This window comes from Oncorhynchus mykiss, chromosome 21, assembly GCF_013265735.2.
Source record: "Oncorhynchus mykiss isolate Arlee chromosome 21, USDA_OmykA_1.1, whole genome shotgun sequence".
NCBI lineage: Eukaryota > Metazoa > Chordata > Actinopteri > Salmoniformes > Salmonidae > Oncorhynchus > Oncorhynchus mykiss.
The window spans coordinates 55,349,426-55,371,652 of NC_048585.1; the positions used below are offsets into that span (position 1 = coordinate 55,349,426).

A 22,227-nucleotide genomic window follows, 5' to 3' on the forward strand; every position below is an offset into this window, starting at 1 on the left:
ATCGGTCTCCTAAAATAATTTTAAAAATGTTTTAATTAAACCCGCTGTCATCTGACAGCTAATACTATGATTTTATTTTTGTTGCCAATAGGCTACATTTCCTCTTGTGGGTTTTTGCTCCCAACCCAGGTGTTACTGACCTGATTGTTTATCAACCGACTATCTATTATCATCGTGTGTGCTAGATTTTGGTTGGAGTGAAAATGTACAGGATGACTCGCCGAAAGCAGAGTTAGAGAGCTCAGGGCTACAGAAATGCTGGCCAATGCATGTTTGATCGATACAGGCTGATCTATACATGTATGAGACGCGTGTTAAAAAGTGTCAAAGGATGTCTCGATCAACCAATCACACTCTGCCATGTTGGACAGTCTGACCAATGACAGAGCTCAGCAAGGAGGAAACCGTGGATGATTCGATAGGTGTCGCACGATGGGAAGCAAAACAAATAGGGAAGTGGCAGATGAACCTCGTCGAGGTGTCGAGAAAACACCCACGAAGTTGCTGAGAATTCCTCTGCTTTGAAGGCAGTTGAACATAGGGACAAGCCCCTGGGGGAAAGTGAGTCTTTGGCGTGGGCTTCCTCAGTGTTCAGAACACGACACTATGTAGCCGCCAAACCCCCACGGCAAATTGTTACTATGTAGCCTAGCATATCATCCCCGCGTAAAAAACTCCTCCACACATCAGGGAAAGAATAGGCGAGTTCGTTTTGAATCGGCCGGTGCCCCGGGTGAACCGAGTTTACGTATTTTAGACGATTCCGTTCGTCCTGAAGAGAGATAAACCATCCGGGGCAGCGGGCAATGCAAAACGAACTCGCTCAATACATTTGCTGTGGCTGATGTCAAGTGACCGACTTCCGCCCCATGTCTTCAGTTCTGCATCAGCCGGCAAGCAGTTGAGCTACGACGCCAGGGGAGGTAGACGAACAGATGTTGTCAAACGAAGGAATGGAAACCTGACATTAACTTTGAATAGGAAAAGAGAGTAAACGTCGTCGTGGGCAGCTGTCGTATGTGGACGCGGTGGTGAAACTGGAGGGAATAGGGCGACAGGGAGAAGCTGATGAATACGTTTCATTTGAGGAGGCGGACCCCTCACTGCGTCTTCGATATGCTGAAAGCAGGCCCGGTGTGTTCATACTGTATGTGGAAGTACAGATAGGTTACCATTCTGTCTTTATTCAATCATGAGGATCGGATACATTGTCCTTTAAACCGCGTTGGAGACACCGCGTATTATTTCCTGGCAGCGAGCTAGAGCCAATTAATTTGGTCGTGTGTTTTTTCAGATAGAAGATACCATACCTCTACCCATTTGCACTTTTTTCTTTGGAAGTTGACTTTAAAGTAGAGTGTGCTACCGGTTTGTCTCATAGAGCTAGCTTGAAATCGTTCTATAAGATCTGAGTAACGCATGAGGGGAGTCGCTTGAGGTCTAGCCTACTTCATGCCACGCACTGGAGCAGGCCTATCATTCTTGGATGGACTTTTGAAGTATTATGGCCTAATTTTTGACGTTGCGAACACTTGAATTAGATATTTTTTTGTAGATAGGCCTAGCCTATTCGTTGTCATTATCTATAGCCTATAGATGCAAATAGTGGAGCATTTCTAAACACCAACAGCTCCTAGTCTATTTCGCTGTTATCTATTCATATGTGGTATTTATCTAAACACAGCGGGGTTTTTAAAGGTGATGCATTTTATCTAACTGTCTTCTGACGTTTCATTCTTGTGGCTCGACATATTCGAATATTCATACCCCAAACGCAATTCTCCAGGTAGTCTTTACACCCGGCGGAATCCTTGGAGAAAGCGTTCCATTTCGGTATAGACATTATTTTTGTATTTATTCTCTCTTCACACGGAAAATAATTAGTGGCTTCCCCCACGATGAGTTACTTCTACCAAGCAGTGCTTCTATTGCTACGTGGACTCGTCATCTCTGCGGTACTGGGATTGGAAAGCAGTTACTCAACCGATCTGTCGACCCGTGCTTCTAATGCCGCAATTGTAGCCACTACAGGTAAGTGTGCCAATCCAACGAGACACTGTTACCGATTATTCACGCATGTTTATCGCTTCGCATTCTCGCATAATGCCACCCTGACGCACAGTCATTCTGAGAGACTGATGGTAAGCTGGAGTTGTCTACGTAGGCAGTCACCTTTCCCTTTTAGGTTCTAGATCGCACCTTCTTTCTAAGAGTGCAAGCCAATCTGTACTGTATAGGCTAATAGTATAGGCCTACTATTGAAATAGATACATGAGACTGTCTGCTCATTCACAGAATTTCCCATTGTTTTCAGGTTTTCGCTCTGTCACCCTGTTTTAATAGAAAGAACATCCAACATTGTTGTTTTAAGTCCACAACAATGTTTAAACCACCTCCGACATCTCTAAAGGCATTTTCACACTGCATTGTTGTTAGTCCCAGGCTGTCTTGGGCTCCTGAGTGGCGCAGCGGTCTAAGGCAATGCATCTCAGTGCTTGAGGCGTCACTACAGACACCCTGGTTCGAATCCAGGCTGTTTCACAACCGGCCGTGATTGGGAGTCCCATAGGGCGGCGCACAATTGGCCCTGCTTCGTCTGGGTTTGGCCGATGTAGGCCGTCATTGTAAATAAGAATTTGTTCTTAACTGACATGAAGTTTACATTTTTTTTTGCCCCAGGTTAGACTGGCCCTGCGCCAGCTTGTTCACACAAGCATTTATTTACCCTGGGCTAAGGATTCACACGTATATTCCAAAGCCCTGGGCTAACTGACAAGCACAACATGCACCCAACATTCTATCTCTGTCACGCACCAGTGTTATAATGTTATAAGACCGTTATTGACACATTTTCCCCCTCTTGCGTCTGGATTAGCATTTGATTTCCAACAGTGATGGTTTGTATAAATGTTACTGTCTAACCTCGGAAACAATGTTTCACTTTTGAAATTCGATCTCGCCCCTGTACAGAGAACGCTGTGCAGTGCACAAACGAGACATCGACTTTTCGGATTCAGGCGAAATCATGCAATAAGTATTATCTTGGATATATCTAATTACATGTCAATATAAAAGCTATGGAAACAGAGGAAAATGTAGCTTTTTCTGTCCTTCGAGCTACAGAGTTTGGGGGAGGTTCTACTGAAGTTCAGTTTGAGAGGGAGAGTGTGAAGATGAGGAGGACCAGAGGTTAGCTTGCTACTGCTTGAATTGATTTTAATAAAAACAATATGTTTCGTTGCCCATAATGAAGCTATTTATGAGAGTTATTAACCTCACAATAAGTCATTTTCAAGTAATTTACATATCTTCCATCACTATGATGCGGCAGCTGCGGAGATGGACAGTTCATGGGTGCTGAAAGTAGGCTAATTTGAGAAGATATATTAATTTAAACATTTTAATTTGACCTTAGGCCACTAACAACAAGAGGGCTTTGTGTTGGAGCCTATTTCTTCCTATTCAAGAAATAAGAGGTAGGACTACCTGTTTGATATACAACATTATAATCGACTATCCATAGACTTCAGCCAATTCATTCAATCACCGTGCACCTCTTCAATAGCTGTGTCACTGAAGAGCTTAGTGTGTTAAGTTAGAACCAGGGCTTGAATTGAGGGGTGTATCTGAGGCTATTGTGGGTTTTGTTCCAGAACATGTCTAAAAGCATAGGCTTGTTAGATTAAGATAAAACAAAAAATATTGGACCTGTTTATATAAAGCGATCTATAACGACGCTTTAGTTCACAATGAACAAGAAACAAGCTGTAAAATGTCGGGGCGGCAGGTAGCCTAGTGGTAAGTAACCTAAATGTTGCTGGATCAAATCCCCGAGCTGAACAAGGCAGTTAACCCACTGTTCCCTGGTAGGCCATCATTGTAAATAAGAATTTGTTCTTAAACTGACGTCCCTAGTTAAATAAAGGTAAAATGTAAAATAAAAGTGTGACTCCAGTCCAGTTTGTCTCTGACTTTTGGACCTTCAATATCCCAGGAGACATTTAAATTGTATTTATTGTTTTGCTTGGTGTGTGATTCTGTCACTATCAATTGACTTTCGACATTTCAATAGGCTATTAAACAACATACTAACTCTAAATGTGACCTGTTTAAAGAAGCTAGGTGTATGTCGCAAGTCACTACTTTACAGGAGAGGCATTATACTGTGTATATATATGTCAAAATCCATTTTTTGGGGCTGAAATGCCTTCTGGAACATGTGAAATTTCAAGTGCCTTAATAACAAATATGCCATCTGTAAATACGAATAAAATTGTTCAATCACGAGCCTAGTTAGTTTAGCCAAGGAAAAAGGCAGGAACCTAGTCATGATTGGATGAGATGGTGAATGTCCAGCCCATGCACTTTCTCCGGATTGGTCTGCCATGTAGCGTGCTTCTGTCTATTACATTAGCTGCTCAGTATGTGTAGATAATCCTTGCTACCGCAGCTTTTTTTTTAAAGCTCTAACGTTAGCCATGAAGAACTGCAAAAGTGTTGCTACTGCTCTCAACAACATTGCTGCCCTAAATTCAGCAGGTGCTACCCACAAAGATCAGTGGGATTAAGTTGTGATGGACAACTTTCTGCACACAGTCCGTGTAAACCACAAACAACGGAAAAGACAGGCTGCTATGAATCGTTCATCCATGTATATGGGTAACAGTCTAGCTACATTTTCAGATATTATACGTAAAAAAAAATAATTAGCGGTCGTGTTTATTGCAAATTAAAGCGTACTGTTACCTAGCTAGCGAACGTCAGCTAGCTGGCTCGCTTGCTAACGTTACATGTATGATCTGTGTACTAATATTATTAGTATCTCAGAAAGACATTTGCATTGCTAGTTATAGCCTAATGTTAGCTAGCTAGTTTTAGCTACCCGCTGATTCATACTACAGCGTTTATGCATGTGGCTAGCTATGACAATCCGTTTGTACTGTAGCTATGGGTTGGGATTATGGTTTATTGTTTAGCTAGCTAGCTATCTACATGTCTAAACAAAAGTCTCCACTTCACCAGATGATTACATGACCCATCAAGTTAGCCAGATGTGTCTGGGTGATTACAACCATCTTCATGAACATGTGTACATGTCACAAGAGTGACCCATCCACTTAGCTAGATATGGCTGGGGGCGGTGGTTAGCTATAGCATTTATATCACATGACCCATCAGTTTAGACAAGTTTGTCGGGGTAAGCATCATCTAACAATTTATAAAATGTGTTTATCTGGACACTTTATTTTTGATATGGCTATTATGCAAATGTACAAGTAACCATTTAACTGTACCATTTACACCTGTAACCTGTGCATGGGACAAATAAACATATTTGATTTGATATGGTGTGTGTTTACCAGAGACGGTAATGTGAAGAATAGAGGTCGACCGATTAATCGGAATGGCCGATTAATTAGGGTAATTTTGGACGCCGATATTGCCAATTAAAAAATCTAATAAAAAATCAAATAATATATTTTTTACACCTTTTATTTCATCTTTATTTAACTAGGCAAGTCAGTTAAGAACACATTCTTATTTTCAATGACGGCCTAGGAACAGTGGGTTAACTGCCTTGTTCAGGGGCACAACGACTGATTTTGACCTTGTCAGCTCTGGGATTCTATCTTGCAACCTTACGGTTAACTAGTCCAATGCTCTAACCACCTGCCTCACGAGGAGCCCGCCTGTTACACGAATGCAGTAAGAAGCCAAGGTAAGTTGCTAGCTAGCATTAAACGTAATCAATCATAATTACTAGTTATAACTACACATGGTTGATGATATTACTCGTTTATCTAGCGTGTCCTGCATTGCATATAATCGATGCAGTGCGCATTCGCGAAAAAGGACTGTCGTTGCTCCAACGTGTACCTAACCATAAACATCAATGCCTTTCTTAAAATCGTACACAGAAGTATATATTTTTAAACCTGCATATTTAGCTAAAAAAAATCCAGGTTAGCAGGCAATATTAACCAGGTGAAATTGTGTCACTTCTCTTGCGTTCAAGTTAGGGTAAATGCAACAGTTTGGGCCGTCTGGTTCATTGTGAACTAATTTGCCAGAATTTTACGTAATTATGACATAACATTGAAGGTTGTGCAATGTAACAAGAATATTTAGACTTAGGGATGCCACCCGTTCGATAAATACCGAATGGTTCCGTATTTCACTGCAAGAATAAACGTTTTGTTTTTGAGATGATAGTTTCCGGATTCAACCATGTTAATGACCTAAGGATCGTATTTCTCTGTGTTATTATGTTATAACCAAGTCTATGATTTGATAGAGTAGTCTGACTGAGCGATGGTAGGCACCAGCAGGCTCATAAGCATTCATTCAAACAGCACTTTCGTGCATTTTGCCAGCAGCTCTGCTGTTTGACTTCAAGCCTATCAGCTCCCGAGATTAGGCTGGTGTAACGATGTGAAATGGCTAGCTAGTTAGCGCGTGCTAATAGCGTTTCAAACATCACTCGCTCCGAGACTTGGAGTAGTTGTTCCCCTTGCTCTGCATGGGTAACGCTGCTTCGAGGGTGGCTGTTGTCGATGTGTACCTGGTTTCAAGCCCAGGTAGTAGCGAGGAGAGGGACGGAAGCTATACTGTTACACTGGCAATACTAAAGTGCCTATAAGAACATCCAATAGTCAAAGGTATATGAAATACAAATGGTATAGAGATAAATAGTCCTATAATAACTACAACCTAAAACTTCTTACCTGGGAATTTTGAAGACTCATGTTAAAAGGAACCACCAGCTTTCATATGTTCTCATGTTCTGAGCAAGGAACTCAAACGTTAGCTTTCTTACATGGCACATATTGCACTTTTATTTTCTTCTCCAACACTTTGTTGTTGCATTATTTAAACCAAATTGAACATGTTTCATTATTTACTTGAGGCTAAATTGATTTTATTGATGTATTATATTAAGTTAAAATAAGTGTTCATTCAGTATTGTTGTAATTGTCATTATTACTAATACATAAAAAATAAAGATAAAAAAAATTGGCCGATTAATCGGTATCGTCTTTTTTGGTCCTCCAATAATCGCTATCGGCGTTGAAAAATCATAATCGGTCAAACTCTAGTGAAGAACAACATGACTTGCAAAGTCAGACCAGGATAAAGGCCAAAGACTAGATAGTGTATTTTTACCTGAAGTTTTGCCTTATTGTAGGCTACTACGTTCAACACTTTTAGTCTTCAAATATTTGGTTGTTTACTACACTACCTCACTCACTCTGTTTAGTACATGGCCTCACATGTGAACACTTAATGAGATGGGTGGGGCAAAGGCTTAAGGGGGTGTGAACGATGCCGAATAGGTGTCGACAAAGAAAGGCTCTCCAGTAGGTGTAACAATATTTAAGGGCCATTTTCTCAAAGTGGTGTTACAAGTTTATCAACTTTCAAAGCAGAATTACTCTCCCATTGTTCCTCATTTGCAGTGTATGATATACTATTTTGTAGCTCTGAGTCTCTACTCTTATCCAATGTATAAAAAAAAACATTTTCAGACCGAATCGAGGCGGTTGGTCCCAAATCAGTCAGGATCAAGCCAGGTAGTCTGTAAAGGAACAAAAATTAATTGTTCATGGATATATTGTCATTTAAGAAATAAATTGTGACACATTTGTGACATGCAACTTTGGCCAGTCTTTGATTTGAGGATCATGTGGTGAGCTATGCACGCCTAGTTTGTTGTTTTAGGCTAGCAGCTGCTCTTATATTCTCCATAACCTAATCACAGTCAACACATCTGTTTTGTAACAACAACATCATGGAATAAAATAGAATCATTTTAGAAAATGATAGTTTCATTTTTCTCCAGGTATCCCTCATTTATAAATAGTCACCTACCTGATGATATGCGGCTGCTGTGTTTAAACAACTGATGGCTTTTTATCGAATTCATTGTTTGCCCAGATACATCAGTTGTAACTGGTTCTGTTGAGCTCCATTTTTTTTTTTTTTACAGTTGATAGACAACTTCATCACAGTTCCAAACTTAGACAATCGTCTTTAAAAAAAACCCACCAACAACATCCTGTATAGAAATCAAACGGTCTCTGGTGCTGCAGCATGCGCTCATTCATTGTCATGCTCTGTTGTGGTATTAAGAAATATACTGCCTGTCTCCAGTCACGTAAAACGACGTAGAATTGAATGAAATGAGTCTTTAAAAGGCTTTCACACCGCAAATAAGATGATGGGTTCATACAGTCCTTTTTATTATAATTCTATAGTCTTTTCATCCACAGCCTCCTGGCTACTTTTCCATATAATGCTTACAAGATAAATAACCGTTTCTAAAACTGCATCTCTAAGGCTCTGGTCTGTCCTAGGAGTGACTGCAAACGGTAGGCATGTTCTTCTGTTATCAACTCATAATGCAAACAAAGTGTTCTTTCTAGTGTTCAGGTAGAGTCGTGTAAAATATACATTTTACTGAAGGCAAAAGGCCATCCATTTTTTATTTCAGAGATGTCTTGATTTTTCTCCAGGTATCCCTCATTTATAAATAACATTTATAACACTTGGCTAAGTGAGAAGATTTTAGCCAGCTTGCGTAGTCACCATTTTTGTTAGGCATAGCGACCAATGTTTCTGCATGGATGAAAGTATGTCGTTTTTTTTTAATCCTCGGATGGAAGGAGAAACGGTATGTTACGGTACTTATCAAAATAAGGTGCAGAACGTCTTGCAGCATATGGAAATGAAGTGACAGGGCAGATTTTGTGATTGGACAGCGAGCATTCTGGGTGTTGTTCTTGACCCTGTTTCACACTGGCAATGTGTTTCTGGGGCTAACCCTGAAAATTCGGTGCTAACCATGCTCCGGAACAGGGCCAGCTAGCCCTGGGCTAAGGTTGGTGCTAGCCCACTTTAGAATGTGCAAGTGTGAACACTCGCTTAGCCCCGGGCTAAAATCTCCCTTATCCTAGTGCTAAGGCGACTCTTAGCCCCGGGCTAAAATCTTAGCCCTGGGCGAAGGTGCAGTGTGAACGCATTAAGACATTTAGCTTTTTGAGTGTAGTTACCTTATAATTCAAGTGTTCAGGCACCTAGCACTGTTGTTAGGTTCGCAGTGTTTCTGTAGCACACATGGAGATGGGGTTTGTAACAACAACAAAAAAGACCACCGGATAGAAGCAAATTATCATGATGTCATTCTGCCAGGTAGGCATAGGCTACTTTGTAGCTCGTTAACATTTCATTGAGAAGTTTTTTGGGAAAGGTTTTCCGTCTACCAGAAGACAGTTAGGTCTGTCATTACCATCTCTATGTGTTTCCTGTTCCTAATTGGTTTGAAACCTGGACTTTTTTACTTCATATTGAGGCATGTCTTACCTTGCTTCAAAGTAGCTGAGCCAAAATCACACCATTCTAAATGTTTTCTGAAGACTTCGTCATAAATCTCCAGTATTGGATTTCTGATCAGCTTTCTTTCATTGTCTAGCAGCCAAAGGCATTATCCTAGTCATATTATTTCTCCAGTATTGGATTTCTGATCAGCTTTCTTTCATTGTCTAGCAGCCAAAGGCATTATCCTAGTCATATTAGCTCTCCATGATAGTTGTTGGAACTTTAGATCTGTCAACATTTCTAATGGATATTGCCATATCTGTCCGTCAAATCGCTGCGTGTGTTTTTAGAACTGTGTTTTTTTTTTCTTCCGCAAATTGAATTGTGGAACATTAGCGCATAGGTAAACCGCCGTGTGCACATTGCTGCGCTTAAAATGTGAAGAAATAATTGTTTTTCAACATTTTTTTGAAGCTAAATATTCTGATCTCTTCCATCAGCCTTATTAATTTATATGGTGTATACCTCCACTACACTATTTTGATACGCATCAGTGGGGATTAAGATGTGAATATACACACTGTCTACTGGGAAAAGGGTTAGGGTTGGGTGTAGTGCAGAGACTTTTCATCCACCGTTAAAGTGGCACTCGGGTCTCCTTTCTTTTATCACCCCATATAACACCTGATTTACTTAACTTTGTTTACTCTCTTCTCTATTGGTCGATGACATCACAACTTCCCATCAGGCCAAATCCTTGCCCATGACGTGCAGGACTTTGGAGTCATGAGTAACTGCATACGTGGAGTGTGTCTGAAAGTGGGCGTGGTGAAATAAGTGGGAGGAACCCTGTCACTTTCACACACGTCTTTATGTAAGTGGGAAGGCAGAATAGGTAGTAACTGCTTATAGATGAAACGTGCTCACTGGGTTTCTCTTATAGATGAAACGTGCTCACTGGGTTTCTCTTGTAGATGAAACGTGCTCACTGGGTTTCTCTTATAGATGAAACGTGCTCACTGGGTTTCTCTTGTAGATGAAACGTGCTCACTGGGTTTCTCTTATAGATGAAACGTGCTCACTGGGTTTCTCTTATAGATGAAACGTGCTCACTGGGTTTCTCTTGTAGATGAAACGTGCTCACTGGGTTTCTCTTGTAGATGAAACGTGCTCACTGGGTTTCTCTTAGAGATGAAACGTGCTCACTGGGTTTCTCTTGTAGATGAAACGTGCTCACTGGGTTTCTCTTAGAGATGAAACGTGCTCACTGGGTTTCTCTTATAGATGAAACGTGCTCACTGGGTTTCTCTTGTAGATGAAACGTGCTCACTGGGTTTCTCTTAGAGATGAAACGTGCTCACTGGGTTTCTCTTATAGATGAAACGTGCTCACTGGGTTTCTCTTAGAGATGAAACGTGCTCACTGGGTTTCTCTTAGAGATGAAACGTGCTCACTGGGTTTCTCTTATAGATGAAACGTGCTCACTGGGTTTCTCTTATAGATGAAACGTGCTCACTGGGTTTCTCTTAGAGATGAAACGTGCTCACTGGGTTTCTCTTAGAGATGAAACGTGCTCACTGGGTTTCTCTTATAGATGAAACGTGCTCACTGGGTTTCTCTTAGAGATGAAACGTGCTCACTGGGTTTCTCTTAGAGATGAAACGTGCTCACTGGGTTTCTCTTAGAGATGAAACGTGCTCACTGGGTTTCTCTTAGAGATGAAACGTGCTCACTGGGTTTCTCTTATAGATGAAACGTGCTCACTGGGTTTCTCTTAGAGATGAAACGTGCTCACTGGGTTTCTCTTATAGATGAAACGTGCTCACTGGGTTTCTCTTAGAGATGAAACGTGCTCACTGGGTTTCTCTTGTAGATGAAACGTGCTCACTGGGTTTCTCTTATAGATGAAACGTGCTCACTGGGTTTCTCTTATAGATGAAACGTGCTCACTGGGTTTCTCTTGTAGATGAAACGTGCTCACTGGGTTTCTCTTATAGATGAAACGTGCTCACTGGGTTTCTCTTATAGATGAAACGTGCTCACTGGGTTTCTCTTATAGATGAAACGTGCTCACTGGGTTTCTCTTAGAGATGAAACGTGCTCACTGGGTTTCTCTTAGAGATGAAACGTGCTCACTGGGTTTCTCTTAGAGATGAAACGTGCTCACTGGGTTTCTCTTATAGATGAAACGTGCTCACTGGGTTTCTCTTTTGGCACATGATTTTGAATCGTGATAGAAGTGGTCTGTGGACATCTCTGACGTTCATTAAGTATACCCTGAACAGCATCATAAGTGAAATGGAGCCATGTTTGGAGCCATGTAAAAATAAAGACAAGTCCTACAAGCATCAAGTGCTCTTCTCCACTGAATGGTATGAAGGTTGTCAGGTCCTATTGAAAGTGCACTGGCTTGCCACACAGCTTTCAAAAAATCGAAGTAAATACTTGGGTGAAAGTTTTCAGTCCCCTGTGAAATATTGTGGATTGTTCTAAGCAGAAGGGTTGTAGAACTACGACACAGACATAGACCCAGATTGGTTGAACATGGGTTCGACAGTAGGCATTCGAAGCCTGCTTCTCCTGTCATCCTTATCCAGAGCAAATAGATAAGGCCTCCATAAACAACTTTAGGTGACTTGCATAACTCATTTTTACATATAGTGACTTGTGTACTCAGCTGGGTATTAGCTGAAGTATAGAAAGTTACCTGCCCAGATATAAAGGCTCTTCTTCTAGATCTTTCCCTATTGGCTGTTAGTTGACAATGATCTGTGATGAAATAAGAGATTAAAGACACTCATTTCCGCAGAACTTCCACTTCCCACAGTTCAAATATTTATGGAGAATAATTATTCAAACGTAAAACTAGGCCATGAAATTTGTATGAAAAAATAAAATAATGTTTAGCTCACACTTGAAAGATAAGCCTATAAACCCAGTCTCAAAGTTTTCAAAACATCTCTCTGTAAATCTGTTAAAGCTATTTGTGAAATAAAGAATTTACATCCGTTTTAAAACGACAAAAACCATGCCCTTAAAATAAAGTGATATCTTTAATTAAGGTGAAATCATACTTGCTTTTTCCACATCTACTGTGGAAAGGGATTTCTGACAGCATGGGAGTCAGGAGGACTGTCCGCTTTTCTGGAGGACTGTCCGCTTTTCTGGAGGACTGTCCGCTTTTCTGGAGGACTGTCCGCTTTTCTGGAGGACTGTCCGCTTTTCTGGAGGACTGTCCGCTTTTCTGGAGGACTGTCCGCTTTTCTGGAGGACTGTCCGCTTTTCTGGAGGACTGTCCGCTTTTCTGGAGGACTGTCCGCTTTTCTGGAGGACTGTCCGCTTTTCTGGAGGACTGTCCGCTTTTCTGGAGGACTGTCCGCTTTTCTGGAGGACTGTCCGCTTTTCTGGAGGACTGTCCGCTTTTCTGGAGGACTGTCCGCTTTTCTGGAGGACTGTCCGCTTTTCTGGAGGACTGTCCGCTTTTCTGGAGGACTGTCCGCTTTTCTGGAGGACTGTCCGCTTTTCTGGAGGACTGTCCGCTTTTCTGGAGGACTGTCCACTTTTTTTCTGGAGGACTGTCCACTTTTTTTCTGGAGGACTGTCCACTTTTTTTCTGGAGGACTGTCCACTTTTTTTCTGGAGGACTGTCCACTTTTTTTCAGGGGGACTGTCCTCTTTTCAGGGGGACTGTCCGCTTTTCCTCCCAGTGGGCCTTGTACTGACCACAGGAGGTTGGTGACACTTTGATTTAGGGAGGACAGACACATGGTAATGGCTGACGTGGAATGCTATCTAATACATGAAACTCATGGTTTCCAGGTGTTTGATACTATTCCATCTGCTCTGTTCCAGCCATGATTATGAGCTGTCCTCCCCTCAGAAGCCTCCTGTGATGCTGATGGTGGCCTACTGTGTGTGTGTGTGTGTGTGTGTGTGTGTGTGTCAAGTTAAATGTATTAGTCGCGTACACAATTAGCAGATGTTATCGCTCGTGTTGCGAAATGCTAGTGTTCCTTCCTGTCTCCCAACAATACAAAACAATACATGCAAATCCCAACAATAAAGGAATTAAGAAATATGTAATAGTCCGGAATATAAATATACGTACAGTATGTTTATAGACGTTATGGACAGTGTACAGTATGAATAGACAGTAGATATATAGGATGGTGTTTATAGACAGTAGTTATATAGGATGGTGTTTATAGACAGTATAGACAGTAGTTATATAGGATGGTGTGTATAGACAGTAGTTATATAGGATGGTGTGTATAGACAGTATAGACAGTAGTTATATAGGAGGGTGTGTATAGACAGTAGTTATATAGGATGGTGTGTATAGACAGTATAGACAGTAGTTATATAGGAGGGTGTGTATAGACGGTAGTTATATAGGATGGTGTGTATAGACAGTAGTTATATAGGAGGGTGTGTATAGACAGTAGTTATATAGGATGGTGTGTATAGACAGTATAGACAGTAGTTATATAGGAGGGTGTGTATAGACAGTAATTATATAGGATGGTGTGTATAGACAGTATAGACAGTTGTTATATAGGAGGGTGTGTATAGACAGTAATTATATAGGATGGTGTGTATAGACAGTAGTTATATAGGATGGTGTGTATAGACAGTAGTTATATAGGAGGGTGTGTATAGACAGTAGTTATATAGGATGGTGTGTATCGACAGTATAGACAGTAGTTATATAGGAGGGTGTGTATAGACGGTAGTTATATAGGATGGTGTGTATAGACAGTAGTTATATAGGATGGTGTGTATAGACGGTAGTTATATAGGATGGTGTGTATAGACAGTAGTTATATAGGAGGGTGTGTATAGACAGTAGTTATATAGGATGGTGTGTATAGACAGTATAGACAGTAGTTATATAGGAGGGTGTGTATAGACAGTAATTATATAGGATGGTGTGTATAGACAGTATAGACAGTTGTTATATAGGAGGGTGTGTATAGACAGTAATTATATAGGATGGTGTGTATAGACAGTAGTTATATAGGATGGTGTGTATAGACAGTAGTTATATAGGAGGGTGTGTATAGACAGTAGTTATATAGGATGGTGTGTATCGACAGTATAGACAGTAGTTATATAGGAGGGTGTGTATAGACGGTAGTTATATAGGATGGTGTGTATAGACAGTAGTTATATAGGATGGTGTGTATAGACAGTAGTTACATAGGATGGTGTGTATAGACAGTATAGACAGTAGTTATATAGGAGGGTGTGTATAGACAGTAGTTATATAGGATGGTGTGTATAGACAGTAGTTATATAGGATGGTGTGTATAGACAGTATAGACAGGAGTTATATAGGAGGGTGTGTATAGACAGTGTGGACAGTAGTTATATAGGATGGTGTATATAGACAGTAGTTAAATAGGATGGTGTGTGTATAGACAGTAGTTGCATAGGATGGTGTTTATAGACAGTATAGACAGTAGTTATATAGGAGGGTGTGTATAGACGGTAGTTATATAGGATGGTGTGTATAGACAGTAGTTACATAGGATGGTGTGTATAGACAGTAGTTACATAGGATGGTGTTTATAGACAGTATAGACAGTAGTTATATAGGATGGTGTGTATGGACAGTAGTTATATAGGATGGTGTGTATAGACAGTAGTTATATAGTATGGTGTGTATAGACAGTAGTTACGTAGGATGGTGTTTATAGACAGTATACACAGTAGTTATATAGGATGGTGTGTATAGACAGTGTGGACAGTAGTTATATAGGATGGTGTATATAGACAGTAGTTAAATAGGATGGTGTGTGTATAGACAGTAGTTGCATAGGATGGTGTTTATAGACAGTATAGACAGTAGTTATATAGGAGGGTGTGTATAGACAGTGTGGACAGTAGTTATATAGGATGGTGTGTATATACATTATAGACAGTAGTTATACAGGATGGTGTGTATGGACAGTAGTTATACAGGATGGCATGTATAGACAGTAGTTATATAGGATGGTGTGTATATACAGTATGGACAGTAGTTATAAAGGATGGTGTTTATAGACAGTATAGACAGTAGTTATACAGGATGGTGTGTAGACAGTAGTTATAAAGGATGGTGTGTATAAACAGTATAGACAGTAGTTATATAGGATGGTGTGTATAGACAGTGTGGACAGTAGTTATATAGGATGGTGTGTATATACATTATAGACAGTAGTTATACAGGATGGTGTGTATGGACAGTAGTTATATAGGATGGCATGTATAGACAGTAGTTATATAGGATGGTGTGTATAGACAGTAGTTATATAGGATGGTGTGTATAGACAGTGTGGACAGTAGTTATATAGGATGGTGTGTATAGACAGTATAGACAGTAGTTATACAGGATGGTGTGTATTGACAGTATGGACAGTAGTTATATAATAGGATGGTGTGTATAGACAGTTGTTATATAGGATGGACAGTTGTTAAAAAGGATGGTGTGTATAGACGGTATTGACAGTAGTTATATAGGATGGTGTGTATTAGAGGTTGACCAATTTATGATTTTTCAACGCCGATACCGATTATTGGAGGACCAAAAAAGACGATACCGATTTAATCGTCCAATTTTTTTTGACATTTTTAATTTTTATTTGTAATAATGACAATTACAACAATACTGAATGAACACTTATTTTAACTTAATATAATACATCAATAAAATCAATTTAGCCTCAAGTAAATAATTAAACATGTTCAATTTAGTTTAAATAATGCAACAACAAAGTGTTGGAGAAGAAAGTAAAAGTGCAATATGTGCCATGTAAGAAAGCTAACGTTTGAGTTCCTTGCTCAGAACATGAGAACATATGAAAGCTGGTGGTTCCTTTTAACATGAGTCTTCAATATTCCCAGGTAAGAAGTTTTAGGTTGTTGTTATTATAGGACTATTTCCCTCTATACCATTTGTATTTCATTAACATTTGACTATTGGATGTCCTCATAGGCACTTTAGTATTGCCAGTGTAACAGTATAGCTTCCGTCCCTCTCCTCGCTCCTCCCTCCTCCATGGGCTCGAACCAGCAACACAACGATTATTAGCGCGCACTAACTAGCTAGCCATTTCTCTTTGGTTACACGAGCCTCATCTCGGGAGTTGATAGGCTTGAAGTCATAAACAGCGCAATGCTTGACGCACAACGAAGAGCTGCTGGCAAAACGCACGAAAGTGCTGTTTGAATGAATGTCTATGCGCCTGCTTCTGCCTACGACCGCTCAGTCAGATACTTAGATACTTGTATGCTCAGTCCGATTATATGCAACGCAGGACACGCTAGATAATATCTAGTAATATCATCAACCATGTGTAGTTAACTAGTGATTTATGATTGATTGTTTTTTCAAAGATAAGTTTAATGCTAGCTAGCAACTTACCTCGGCTTACTGCATTCGCGTAACAGGCAGACTCCTTGTGGAGTGCAACGAGAGAGAGGCAGGTCGTTATTGTGTTGGACGAGTTAACTGTAAGGTTGCAAGATTGGATCCCCCGAGCTGACAAGTTGAAAATCTGTCGTTTTGCCCCTGAACAAGGCAGTTAACCCACTGTTCCTAGGCCGTCATTGAAAATAAGAATGTGTTCTTAACTGACTTGCCTAGTTAAATAAAGGTATAAAAATAAATACATCTGCAAATCGGCGCTCAAAAATACCGGTTTCCGATTGTTATGAAAACCTGAAATCGGCCCTAATTAATCGGCCATTCCGCTTAATCGGTCAACCTCTAGTGTATATAGACAGTATGGACAGTATATGAATAGAAAAGGTCCTCCCCTTCACTTTGGATGGTGTATTAATACACCCAGTCACTACAAGGTACAGGCGTCCTTCCTAACTCAGTTGACGGAGAGGAAGGAAACCGCTCAGGGATTTCACCATGAGGCCAATGGTGACTTTAAAACAGTTACAGAGTTTAATGGCTGTGGTAGGAGAGAACTGATGATGGATCAACAACATTTAGTTACTCCACAATGCTAAACTAGTTGACAGAGTGAAAAGAAGGAAGCCAGTACAGAATAGAACAATATTCCAAAACATGCATCCTGTTTACAACAAGGCACTAAAGTAATACTGCATGAAAATGTGGCAAAGCAATTAACTTTTTGTCTGTAATACAAAGTGTTATGTTTTGGATTTTCCCTAAACACATTACTGAGTACCATATTTCAAGCATAATGGCAGCTGCATCATGTTATGGGTATGCTTGTAATCGTCAAGGACTGGGAGTTTTAAGATTAAAAAATAAACTGAATGGAGCTGATCACAGGCAAAATCTTAGAGGGGAAAACCTGGTTGTCTGCTTTCCACCAGACACTGGGAGAATAATTCACCTTTTCAGCAGGACAATAACATAGAACACAAGGCCAAATCTAAACTGGGGTTGCTTAACAAGAAGAATGTTTCTGAGTAGCCAAGTTACAGTTTTGTCTTAAATCTGCGTGAAAATCAATGACAAGACTTGAAAATGGCAGGCTAGCAATGATCGACAACCAACTTAACAAAGCTTGAAGAATTTGCAAATATTATTCAATCCAGGTGTGCAAAGCTCTTAGACTTTCCCAGAAAGACTCACAGCTGTCGTCTCTGATTCTAACATGTATTGCCTTAGGGGTGTGAACACTTATGTAAGTGAGATATTTCCGTATGTCATTTTCAATACATTTGCACGATGGGGTATTGTGTTTAGATGAGTGAGGTAAAACGTCAATGTAATCCATTTTGAATTCAGGCTGTAACACAACAAGATGTGGAATAAGTCAAGGGGTATGAACACTTTCTGAAGGCAAATTAGGAAGATCATTGACTAGAAAACCCCCCAAAATAAAAATAGACATGAATAAATATCAGAACGAGTAAGGAGTCCGTAATGTATGTAAGGGTGCGTGTTGCCAGTATATGAATAGAAAAGGTGTGTACAGCAGTAGTTTTTAGGATGAGCCTGGCCTAGAATACCCACGGACCCCTCGCACCCCATGCCAATCCCACGCCAGCCACCAGAATACAGTATCCGTTATCTATGTTTGACCAGTAGTATGAAGCTACGGATTGGATTATTCCTCCTTCAACCTTTTTTTGTAACGCATTCCCTGTGAATCTGGTGATGTTTTTCCCCCTGTGATGTTTCGCAGTTCAAGGAAACTAAGATGGTTGAGAATTGATGCCTGATGTGGTTATTATTAGGGTTACTAGTGTGCTAGAACTAATGATCACATGGACCGTCAGACCAAGCGAGGTTAGAGGATATGTCACGGAGCTCATGTGCTTTTATACATGGTGGGCCTACTGACGTCTTACCTCGGTCGTTTTTATGGCTGACCAGAGTGGTTTTCTGTGGTTAGTCTGGGATGTTCATATAGGACAGTGGTGGGTAGCTCATGCTGCACCTGCTGAATGAATGTGGTTGTTATATCGAAGTTCCACAACTGTCTAACTCTCTAACAACTTGTTATATGAGAGAACCTCGCAACTCAGCAAATGTTTGAAGTTTATGGTGAAACTGGTGGACTAATGAGCATATACTGTACAGTACCTTCAGATAAGAGGAGAGAGGGTGAATCTCTAAGGGTGGCTGGTGGCTGGGGCTTGCTTGAGTGACAATGGGTGTTTCTCAAAAGTGTTCAACCGCGTGTGTGGAGAATGCATAAAACAATACATTTGAGAAGCACTCACACTTCCCTTACTGTATTAGCTCACTCTTGACACATTCACTGAACCGTCTTCCTGCCAGGACAGCAATGGCAATAGAATCGAAACAAGATGTACACAAAGCAACTATTTTACTTCTTAACTATCAGTGTTATGTGAATCGTTATGTAGCTAACCAGCTAGTTAAACAGGCAAAAATGACCTAAAACTAATATTATGCAAGATACATTTCAATTTTTCGTAGGTAGCTAGCTATCAATTCTTTGTGGCTAACGAAAAGTGCTTGTAGCTAGCCAGTTATCCCTATTGACTTATTATGGGCTTGCTATCTACGGTACGTAGGCAGGTAAACATGCCAAAAATAACACGGAATGCATTTATTAACGTATCAACATAAAATATTGTAGTCAGGCAACATATGAGATGTGAATAAGCAACATTTTCATTTTGAGGTCGGAGTGTATTTTCTCTCGCTTTAGCTCAAATAATAACTGCCATTGATTTTTAGAAATTGTGCATACTTTTTTTTACGTGGTTGATATTTCATGTTGAAGCTTGCATCGACGCGTGATTCCAAACGTGTACAAACGGAGTACACCTTCGACAAGTGCCCCCTCCGTGCTCCGTTTCACATACTTTGATTTGGACTCCTACGCCAACGCTCGGATGCTGCAGTTTGCGTGCTCACTGCACGGTAGTAGGCAGTTTGAGAAACACCCAAGGTCTATGTGGACTTCCTCACATTTGAATGAAATGCCGCTGTTTATTTAACTTGTTTTAGTGTTTCAACAAAGCCCTTGCCTCTTTCTCCCAGAGCGGAACACAGTGTTCTGAAATGATGTCCGGAAGATGACAGTCCTTAAGAGAAAAGTCACTTTTTACATAAGCTTTCATTGGACTCCGAGAAACTCCTGTCTTTACTGTTACAGGTTTTATGAGTGGGTTACTCAAAGATGGATGTTTATAACATTTTGAAGAGGCTGAAATATGTTTTAGGCTATTTTTACAGTGTTCGTCCCTCAACGTTGTTAGTAAGAGCCCACTTAAAGCCTGGTGAGTTTGGAGAAAACCCACTCGCTCTATTGCTCTGTTATGAAGCTAAGTGCACAGCGTCCATCTCAGCATGGTTATCTCTCTGAACAGAGAGGGAATTAATGAGGTGATTTGTTTGAAAGGAAGGTGAACATTTGCCTCTCCCCTAGGGCTTGTTGACTCGGACTCAGAGTTTTGGTGGAAGGAATTGGAATCAGGAATTGCAATTTAGGGACTTATTTTCTTCTTTGTTTCTTTAACTTTTTCTTTTTTGACCAAAACCAGGTATTATCTGCTGCTGCAAGGTCAGGGGTCAGGGGTGAATTTCAGGGTTCCACGTGACAGCGTGGCTGTCGAAAGTGGACGGCCTCACAATTCTGTGTCTATGTATGTAGCTCCTTTTAGTGTTTCAACAAACAAACCCATTCTGTCTCTACAGAGAGGAACACACAGTTCTCAAGTGATGGGACCATCCTGAGGAAACTGACACTTCAAACAGAATGAACATTCAGCTCAACCGTACAATCATATAAAATCCCCCCCAAAAAACGGACCTCGCCAAAGAACTCAGCAGTCAAGCCACCAACACAATAACTTTGAAACATTAAACAGGGATTCCTTCTCCAAACTAATCTCTTGAACAACCCCTTGTTTCAATTTCAACACTGAATGCACTTATTGTTAGTCACTCTGGGTAAGGGTATCTGCTAAATGACAAGATTGCATACTGTAACCCTGCCCTGACCACAGAGTCCATCCATTGAGAGTTTCTTCTCTTAGGTCTTAGGTAAGGTTGGTAGGACTGTGACATAGGCCCAGAGTTTCACATCACTCTGTCAGACTGTGTTCTGCTGACCCTAGGCAGCTGATTGTGATCTCCATCAGGGGCTTCGGGGGTAGAGAGCCGTCCTATTAGGGACAGACTCCAGGCCCAATGAAACCAGGGTGTATTTATAACCAATGTTCCCTCTAAGCTGCACGCTTGTGTGGCTGTGCAGCTCCCCGGGACTGCTGTGCAGAAGCAATATCAACGCATGCAGAGAACCACGAGATTGGACTCCTCAACGTTCTATTGCTTTCACTGTTAACACTATCAACGTTTCCCTTCACTGTGGAAATTGCGATCGAATCAACGCAATATTAGCCACTTTCAATGCAACGTACCGAAACTAAACAAACTATGCAAGACTTAGAATGCAAAACTAACTATGCAAGAGATTTTTGTTGTAGGCAGAACGCATCGGAGTAGGATTGCATTGACTGGCACCACTCAGGCATGTGCTCTACACAGACCGAGAAAGCGAGAGCTACATGAAGTGTCATGTGCACTTGTGTTCATATCCTTTGAGACTGAGTGAATTATTAGCCCAGTTATAGGTCATTTGTAGTCAGCAATGGGGGAGTGATGTTGCTTCCTGCAAGAGCACAAAACGTGTGCATTTCTTATGGAGCCAGATAGCTGCCAAAAGGTTGAACGTACGTATTGTTAGGATCGTAAAGAAAATCCATATGTAAATTGTTAGGATCGTAAGGAAAACCATTCTTGAAACATGAAACGTTAAATGACATCTGTAAACGTACAAACCCTATGAACGAACACTTTCAATTCTTACTGCATGCCTCCAGAAGAGCATCTTTTGAGACGGAGGGGGGCTTTTCTGAAGGCGCGAGGCGCTGCATGGAGATCACAAGCTATCTAACTGGGCAGCAGCGTCGCTGTGAGAGGGATAGCCGAAACGGAGATAGCCGATAAGACCACTGCAGCAGAGTTATTGTAAAGTGTGAGAATAAGATTATGCCAGATTTATTCTACGTTTTAACCTCTAACTTGTTCATTTCAATGTCCTATATATGTGTTCGTGACTGGATTCATATGAAACAAATCTAAAATATTATTTAAAAATATATTTTGAGTGGCAAAGACTCTAGTGGGATCATACATCATAGATTTACCAAACATCTATTATTATGCTGTTTCATTATTCCTGATAGATACTACTGGTTATGATTCATTATTCCCGGTAGATACTACTGGTTATGATTCATTATTCCCGGTAGATACTACTGGTTATGATTCATTATTCCCGGTTGATACTACTGGTTATGATTCATTATTCCCGGTAGATACTACTGGTTATGATTCATTATTCCCGGTAGATGCTACTGGTTATGATTCATTATTCCCGGTAGATACTACTGGTTATGATT

The 22,227-nt window shown here is 40.6% G+C and overlaps 1 protein-coding gene across 2 annotated transcripts in view; it reads left to right on the top strand.

Moving 5' to 3' along the window:
• Window positions 1–489: 489 nt before the first annotated feature.
• LOC110500895 (stromal interaction molecule 2) overlaps window positions 490–22,227 on the top strand; it is a 79,792-nt gene continuing 58,054 nt past the window's right edge. For both annotated transcript variants that reach the window (XM_036958259.1, XM_036958260.1), the window contains exon 1: window positions 490–2,031. In XM_036958259.1, coding sequence (XP_036814154.1) covers window positions 1,899–2,031 — 133 coding nt within the window. In that variant the 5' untranslated portion in view covers window positions 490–1,898. The remainder of the gene's footprint in view (window positions 2,032–22,227) is intronic.